Genomic DNA, 9,095 nt, shown 5'->3' with positions numbered 1-9,095 from the left:
AGGGGCTGCGCGGGTTCTGTGCGTATGTTTAATACCCGGGAAACCTCAGCTCGCTGTTTTCGCCCCATTTTGTGTACCACACGTGTCTCTTAGTGTCGCTTTCACACATCAGCACAGTATTCATAGAGCCACAGAACAGGTTGGAAGGGACCGTGAAGCTCCTCCCGCCCCAACCCCGTGCGCCGGGCACAGGGACACCTTCCACTGGAGCAGGGTGCTCCGAGCCCCCCTTCGCTTCGCTTTGCTGGTAGTAAGTGGTTGTGTTGCGGTGAGGTGCGTCCTGCTCCCGGCAGCGTGTGTGTGCCCCGCTCTGCGCACCGGGGCTGCGCTTACAGCAGCAGCGGGAGAACCCAGGCAGCGCAGGAGAATGTTTCCAAAACCTCGCTGTACTTCACATTGAGGATGATGAATCGCATTGGGGAAAAAACCATTCAGTGGGAATAAGGAAGCTGGAAATCTTGATTATGGGGGATAACGGGGGCTGTGCTGCTCCTCTTGCCACACCAGCTCTTGGAGGTTCATCCTCTGCTGTGCTTGTCCCATGGTCTCTCTTTATCTGCAGACTGAGCTGATAATGTGTCTTTTAGCAGTATTGAGGAATTAATTCCATGTATTAGATGCCTAAAACTTGATGGCGAGTTGTGGACTGTCCCTTATGTTGGAGTAGGAGGCAGAAAGAGCTGATGAAAAGCACCTGCACAGTAAATTGTGCCTGGATATTGTGATGTCAAATGACAGGGTCTTCCTCCCCAAAATACTGCACTTACTGCTCAGGCCTCAGTTGCTACTGCAGGAGGTGGGAATACCAAGGGCCATGCTTAATATCCTGCTCTTCGTTCCCCTGTCCCAGAAGAGGACTGTAGTCTCTGGATCAGCGTGTGAGGTGATGCTGTTGCAGTGGGTGTCTGTGTTTTGCACGTCTCTGTTTCACGGTGCCCTCTCCAGCGCAGTTCTTAAAGACTTTTTCCTGTTTTCTTCCAGTTTTCCTGACTGGAACTTTAATGTTTCTTTGGATGCTGAGACCAGCGCTCCCGTTTGAGCAGATTGGGGATCGAGGTCTGCTTCCACAATGATAGAGGCGTTAAAGACGCGCTGTTACTTACTCCTTTTTGTTCACATTGAGAATTACGTTTTAAATGTTACGAGTGTGTTATAATCTGTGAACATACAGTTGTGAGCTAAACATTAACAGAGGAAGGCAAACATTACACTCAGTTTGTGTCAGCGCAGTTTAAGTAAGTGAAATCAGCTTTTTGATGTTTGTTTGGGTTTTTTAAGATTAAGTTTAAGTAAGTGAAATCAGCTTTTTGATGTTCAGTTTGTTTGGGTTTTTAAGGTCAAGTTTTAAGCACTGGTTTGTTTTATTTCAGTGCACAAAGCCTAGAAGTAGGCAGAAGCAGTATTTTGTTTGTGTTTCTGTACAAATCCTTTCTTTTTCCTCTGATAGGTCTTTATGCTTTTCAGTGTTTAACTATAGAGAGCTCTATTTTGGTGAGGTGCTTCGCTGCGTTGCGGTGAGTGGATGATGTCTTTGAGAGCTCAGTTTAAAGGAGTTTGCTGCTGCACATTGAAATCCTAAAAGAGCAGGGGCTGATGATTTTCTTTCTTAGTCTGATGGTGTTTTCCGAGAGCTCTGAATTAGAAACGAGGGTTCAGGCTGAACTGCTAAAAACTCTAATTGCTGTAATTAGTTCCTGCTACAAGTCTTGCAGCACAGCTCCGAGTTCAAGCTATGATTAAACTGTGGGTACCTGAGGCTCTGCAGGCAGTTTGGGAAGTCTAATGTTGGAAAAACATTTCCCGTAGCAATTTAGATTACAGAGCAACAAGAAAGTGAGGAGCTGAGGGTAATTAATGGCACTAAAGTTGAGCAAACTGGCTTTGCTGCAGTTTGTTTGAGGATGTAATGAGGATTTTTATGGCTTGTTCTACGCGGTGGTGGAAGCTTTGTGAAAACGTGTGCGTCCTTGTAAAACTCGGGGATTGCAACAGTGGTTTATAGGTAGGTCTTTCTGACACTTGTGCTTTTGCTGTTAGCTTTCTGAGGTCTGAATTGGCAGGAGACAAAAAGGTAATGTGTTCTTAGGTGCGTTACTGGAGTCCCAGGGGCTTCCAGCCAACAATTTGATCATTTCTTTAATAAAAAGAAGTAATAGTTTTGCCTACGTCACAGTTATACTGAAATGCAAAGCTGCACTCAGGTTCTGCCTACGAAATGTTGATCAGCAGCTCTGTTAGCTGACGGGACCTTGCTGTCCAGCACAGCCCCGTCTGCATGCACCCCTTGGGCAAGCAGTCTTTGGAAGGGGAAAAAGCCCCCATCTATTCACTGGTTTAATGAATTTAAAGCCATTGCTTGGCCTGTGTTATTTGGGATTCTTTATTGTAAGAGTTGTGGAAGTTGTTGTTGAAGTCAGCTGAGCGGGTAGAAGTGAGGTTTGTGTTTTGTGCCTAAAATCTGCTTCCTGTGTACTCGCATGTCCTTCTTGGGGAGAGTAGCTGGAAATGAGTTGCTTTGCTGTGTGCAAAGGTAGTGCTGTGTGGTTTTGCCTGGACTAATCCTGGAGCAAAATGAAGAGCAAATTGAGAGGGACGTGTGTGATTTGTGTTGGGCCCAGAGGTGTTTTACTGGTACAATTGAACTGGTTCACGTGGCTTCACACTTGAGCTGACAAGTTCTCTTGGGAGACTTGGAGAAGCCCAAGGGAGGTCTAGCTTAGCCTTTCCCTGCGTGGATGTGGCTGTGTCTGGGTTAGCAGCCTTTGCATATTGCCCTGTGCCCCACTGGGTCCTGCCTAGGAAGGGATCTTTGCACCGTGCTCCACTTGGTGTTAGTAACCATCATGTGCTCTTTGTCTTGCCAAGAAGCATTTGAGCATTTGTTCATGTACGTGGCCAGTAGCATGTTGGGTTATATCCCTGCACAGGTTACCCCTGTGTGGGTCGTTTCAGGCTAGTAGTTAAAAATAATGGAAGGAGAGTGGTGTTAAGCAGTAGCTGGATCTAAGAAGCTCCTTTGAGGGCAGGAGAATCCAAACAAATATCATGCCTCCTTCCTGGTAATTCCCCTTTTGCAGTCAGGCTTGACACTGGGTTGTTTGTATGTTAGAGTTCTGCTGACGGACTGCTAAAGCTGGTTGTCTTTTGCGTGTTTTGACAACTAAGCTGATAGAACAGTATGAAGATAACTGGATTTGGGGTAGAACTGCACGTTCTGCTGCTGCTTTCTAAAGAGATCTGGACATGATCTAAATACTGAACTCATTTACATAACTAAATGCTTTTGCAGGGTAAGGGGGGAAGAAAAGCATCAGACCTTAAATTCAGCCTTTTCACTGTAAGGTGTGAGGCAGGGAAGTGCAGTGCAGGGTCATATCCCTTATCCATTCCCAGCCAGTGGTGGTGCCCGGAAGGGTGCAGGAGCAGAGTGTAAGTTAAGTTCTGTTCCTGCAGGGTCTCCCTGGTGGGTGCAGTGGTCACAGGCAGTTTGCAGTAAAGCTGTCAGCAGTGAGTGTCATGTGCACCTCGAGTTCCCCGCGGGTGAAACGTACCAGTTCTATACCTGTTACACATACATGTCTTACAGTAACGTGCCTGTGTGTTGGGAGCTTTTCAGGTATTCAGGAAGCAGATAAGAGCATTCTGGGGAGCTTCTAAATAAAGGGCAGATGTGTTTAGGGAAGAGGAAGTTATTTTTCCCCTACCCCCTTCTAGATACACATTCTGTGTTGGCAGACCCAAGTTGTTGTAAGCGTAGAGTATCAGAACAGCATCCAGCTGAAGGTGAGAGCAGTGGCAGAACGGGTGAGAGGATGTACCTGTGTGCATGTGATGCTCTTACTGCATCCATGCAGGAATATACAGTCCTGGGAAGAGTGTACTGGGAAGGTTCACTGCTGAGTTTGCCTTTGAGACTTTTGGTTGCCGTTCAGTTCCTTGAAATCACATTCCAGGCAGCTTGCTTCAAGTAACACTTTTGTACAACTAATTTAAAAGCATAAAAGTCTTGCTATGGGGGAAATAATAGTTTTTAATAATGCGTTTAAGAATTCATTATGTTAATACAGGTACAGTGAAAGAGTCTGGTGAGAAACATAAGGGATCTGTTGAAATTCCTAACCTGTCAGAAGAAAATGAGGTAGATGATACAGAGGTAGGTGTGAAATACTGATATGGCTGTATAGGTTCAGAATTCTTATATAAAGCATTAACCAACATAGAGGCATCATATTTTGATTTATCCTATGATTAAGTGGGATAATTGCCCTTGGCTACTTTATTTCATGTTTTTGGTTTTCATACTTGGGATAATGATTTATGTCTGTTCTCAGATTTACCTACTAGGCATGTGCACGACTTCCTCTGCTAATTACTGTTTGTGACAATATATTAACCACAAGTTTGAGAAGAACTTTGCTCATTGTAGCATTAAAAAACCCAAACCCTAAGAACTTAAGGAGCTTCCTTGTTGGTTGTGTAGCAGCACTTGCACTGTGGCTTCCACAGACTCCTCAGCCTTGGCTGCGTAGTGGGCAGCTCTCTTTATACTTGATGAACTTGACTAAGCTACTGTGGAGATCCTACATTTATTTAAGTCAAAACCCAAGAGAATGTGTTTGTAGCAAAGGTAGGATAAACCGAGGAGATGAAGTTGAAGCTGTCCTCTCAATGTAGTGAACAGCCAAAATGATTTCTTTTGTTGCCAGAACCCAGAATGCTCATGTTTAGATGCCTCTTAGATCTTGTAATTCTTCTGTTTCTAGATAAATGTTAGCAAAAAGAAAGGGGAAGGCGATGTCCTGAAGGATCTTATGAGAACTGAGGGAACCACGAAAGTCAGAGAGGCCTTGAGAGATTATCTGAAAGCACTTAAAACAGGTAAATTAAACCCTTGTGTTCGGTGTGGTTTTATGCAATCTTCTTCTTGAGCAGATTAGTGATACATTGACAGGTCCTTGGGTTCGTGTTGGTTTTCCTTCTAATTGTCACCAGCCAAGATGACATAACTCAAGCTACCAGTCAAAAATCTCCATTGCTGTCAAACGTGGCAGCGTCCAGAAGCTTCTGCAGTGACCCAGGCTGGGTTGAGTTACACACTCTTGGCCACAGCCATCGCTGTCAGCCCTGCAGCCCGACTGCTTGGCTGGCAAAGCAGTGCCTGGCCCTCAGCTCGTTAGTTCTGTGCCAAACTGGTCAGAACTTTGTGGAGACGGTGCAGTCCTTAAGGGGCAGATGTGAGTAGTTTGGGGTCAGGTAACTTTGAAAAGCCTGTGGTTTTAGAGGAGATCACTGCTGGGCTCTGTTACTCGTACAAAGCATGTAGCTGGGGTGAGGAGGCTGGATCGGAGTTGAACATCTCATTCCGTGCTCCCAGTCTCCACAGTTTTGACCAGCAGTCTTAGTTAAGTACCTAAACAGCAGGGCTGTTTTACAGCTCATTTTCATGCTGAAAAGTGCTTTTCTTTATTCCAGAGTTTACCTTGGGAATGATTCTGCCAACAAAAGCTGCTGTTGGTCAGGAGCTGGCCGCTGAGCGAAAACTAAGTGCACACCCCACGCAAGTATGTTGGCTTTTGGGTTTACCATAAATGTAGCCCCTCCAGGTTCTGCTGTGGGCACATCTGTGTATTCCTGTGATCACCTGTACAAGTGAGAGCCACTGGGGTACAAGTACCTCCTCACTGCTGTGATCAGGGCCTGCAGTACAGAAATGACCCATCACAGAGCTCCCGGGCACAGAAGGAGGATCACAGCATCTATGTACCCCTCAGGGCTTTGCTCTGTGATGGCTTCAGCAAGGTGAGGCTGGAATCCACCTGTACAAATCGCTTCCCTCAGGCTGAAGTTGGCTTCAGGTGGCTTGGAGCAGATCATAGAGTTTTTCACTTAATTTAGTGAATCCTCATTAACAATACTGTGAAGTAAATATGGAAACACGTTGTATAATTCATGTGTATTCAGAACCCAGTATGTTTAAGAACGCACAGATAACACCATTCCTGCCGCTCCAGACGTGTTTGGTCCTGCACGCGTTGACACGAGTGTTTTTTCCTTTGCAGGATTCTGTTTCACCACAAGATGTGGTCGGTGTAAAAATCCCAACAGTGAAGATACTCATGAGGGAAATCTTCAACTCTCCAGCGGATGAACTTTACAGCATCTTCACAACTAAGGAGGTAGGTGATACTTCCAGTGGGCTCCGTAATGTCATGTGGGTGCTGTTACAGCTGAAGAGTTGCGTAATGAGCCTGAAGTGCTCAGTAGTGGTGCTGATGAGATCCACAGCTTGCAGGTGAATTAACTATGGATGAGATGACGCTGTTGCTTACAGGGTGTGAAATAGAAAATTACTGATAATTCAAAAGAGCCTGGGCTGGTATCAGAGAACTTCAGATTACAATCCCAGTGCCTGCAGTGGGAAACAGTAATGGCTCTCAGCAGCTTTTCTGCACCTTCTTGCAGCTGCTGCTTGGTCTCACTCATTTCCAAACCTAGCAACAGCCAGTCATGCCTGTGTGTATGTCTGTGTGTGCTCTGTCCATGCCCCTTGCAGGTGGCTACAGCCTGTACTGCTCTTTACCAGTACATTGTTGTCGCCTCACTGGACACTGCTACCACCATGGAGCTCAGTGGAGTGCCCTGTAACATGAAAGGTCCAGTTAGTTGCTTAAACACACTTATGTGTATTACAGTGTAGTTAATTACTTCAGCAAACCTCTCTTGACTCATACTCGGTGCATTTTGTATCAGTACAGAGTTGTAGTGAGGTGACTTGTGCTGTGTTCTGGTTTTGGCAGCTGGTACAGAAGTTCTCTAAGTGTCCTGCTGTGATCGAAGCTGAGAAAGGAGGCAAACTTCAGATGTTTGATGGCTCTGTCAGCGGGGAATACACAGAACTGGTAAAAAGCTCCTGCTTTGCACTTCAAAAATGGGGATGCAGCATAAGGAGGTTTCTGACAGTTCAGCTTCTGTGATGCATGTTCAGTGCCTTTGTCAAAGCCAAGAAATCGCTATCACGGTGTGTGGTTTTCCTTCCCCATCAACAGAGCAGGTGCTGAGCACACCTCATGGCCTGCACTGGGGGAGAAAACTCTCAGCACCATCCTATTTTACTGGGGGGGTGGGTGAGAAAGCAGGTTTATCTCCCAACTCCTATATCAGTTCTTCTTGTAACTGGAAGACGGATCTTTGTTCCATTCGGGGCAGATGTTACACGTTCCCTCACTGAATGCTTTTGGAAATAGAAGGGAAAAACTGACAATCAGAGCTCAGCTCCATTTGTGAAACCTCTGAAATCCATTTTCACAGTTGCTGAGCGTAGACTTGGTACCTTACGTCCATGCAGACGGCAGGCACCGAGCGTCACTGACGGCTGGATTCTTGGTTCAACCTCATAATAGCTGTTTCTGACTCCAGAAAGGGCTTGGTCTGGAAACACACCTGAGATTGGCTTCGGTGCTGACAGCCCATGGGGGAAGCTGAGGGAAGTCAGTTACAGTCACCAACCTTTGCAATTCGATGAGGAACTCTTCAGGTGAAACAGTCAAGATGATTGATACAAACTTAACGGCTGTGTGAAAGCAGTGAGCTGGTTTGGGGCAGGCTTCAGCTGTAAGAACGCTGATGCTGGAGTGGTGCCTCCCCTTGCCCAGGAGCTGTGCCAGCCTCTAAATCATTTCCATGCAGTGCTGCCTAACCTGGACACTGAGGCACAGCTGATTGCTTAACAGGAAATCAGAGGCATGCTGTCATGCTTGTTGATTTCAGAGGTGAAACCATGACTCTTCCCAGTGCCCATTTCAGGGTCTGCAGGAAAACCAATGCTTTATGTTTAGTAACTAATCAGCGTGACCTTACCCCATCCAGGAAACAAAGCAGTGGAAGGCAGGAAGCTGAGACCTTCATGAAAACAGTTTATTTAAAACCCAAGCCCCCATCTCTGTATTATTATTACATAAAACACGGCTCCTCTCACTTCCCAGGGGAGAATTCGCATCGAGCAGTCGTAATGTGAGTTGTCTCCAACGCCAGTGAGGAGAACCTTCTGCTCTTATTGCAGGTGCCAAGCCAAAGAATTGTCCTGAAGTGGAGGTGTAGAAGCTGGCCCGATGGTGAGTCTTTGTGAGGACCTCTAATAGCAGCTGCACATTGCAGGGACAAGGAGCAAACATGACAAGCACCAGCCTTGCTGCCTGGGAGCTTAGTCCGTGTTCTTTGGAGGCAGCCGCATGGCCACAGCAGTTGTGGTCTGTGAGAAGCAGCTTTGCTCACAGGCAGCAGCAGATAGGAAATGAGCAACAACACACTTACTTAATCCTTTAAAAACCACTTCATTGAAATGTCTTGTTTTCTTCCCCCAGAACATTATGCAGTGGTTGCCTTGAATTTCAAGGATATGGCTGCTCAAACAGAACTGCAGTTAGAGTGCAAAGGAGTTCCCGTCTCTAGTGAAGACAGCACAAGACAGTGTTGGAAGCAGCAGTATTTTGAAGAAATACATATTTTCCTCCAGCAATCCAAAGACAACATGGAATGATAAGAGCACTGTAGTTTTTGTTAGGGCATTACTTTTTATACTTTGTTAACATTTGGTTTTTTAAAAGAAGTAATTTATTTGTGGGAAGAATAAAGACCCACCTCTCTGATACTGTATATAATTTAAGCATTATTTATGGGGTTTTAGTGAATGAGGAGGCACGTAATGCAGGCTCTGTCTGTAGACAGCTTTACTGGGGGGAACTGATCTCTATTCTGCTTGCTTGCAATTAAATCTGAAGTAGTAACAATTCAGCTGCAGTGAAGCACCGTTGTAGGTGGGTAAGTGACCTGAACCAGGAGGAAACATTTGCTGTACTTTAATATTCAGTATATCCAGTGGGAAACTTAAATCCCTCAAGGACCCGGGGTTCCCATGAGAGGTGATCTAGAAGGGATGATAAAGCTGCTGATGCATCAGCTCTTTGGAGACATGGGAGGGATTTCAGTTACAGCACCTTGAAATACTTCTTAAAATGGCTTTAACTGCAAACTGAATTTGTTTCTAATCTGTAGGCAATTTTAGGGGAAGATGGTTACCAGCGCCGTGCCCTGGCTGG

General features: G+C 45.8%; 1 protein-coding gene across 1 annotated transcript; it reads left to right on the top strand.

Moving 5' to 3' along the window:
- Positions 1–4,067: 4,067 nt before the first annotated feature.
- Positions 4,068–8,536, top strand: AHSA2 (AHA1, activator of heat shock 90kDa protein ATPase homolog 2 (yeast); the record flags this gene model as incomplete). Its single annotated transcript, XM_010018860.1, has 7 exons — positions 4,068–4,153; positions 4,764–4,878; positions 5,473–5,561; positions 6,060–6,176; positions 6,798–6,899; positions 8,060–8,111; positions 8,361–8,536. Coding segments are annotated over 7 exons (737 nt in total), but the record flags the coding sequence as incomplete, so codon positions are not given.
- Between the last annotated feature and the right edge of the window lie 559 nt (positions 8,537–9,095).

This window comes from Nestor notabilis, unplaced genomic scaffold, assembly GCF_000696875.1.
Source record: "Nestor notabilis isolate BGI_N333 unplaced genomic scaffold, ASM69687v1 scaffold297, whole genome shotgun sequence".
NCBI lineage: Eukaryota > Metazoa > Chordata > Aves > Psittaciformes > Psittacidae > Nestor > Nestor notabilis.
The sequence above is the reverse complement of the archived record's forward strand: the minus strand, read 5'-3'. Positions and strand labels throughout refer to the sequence as shown.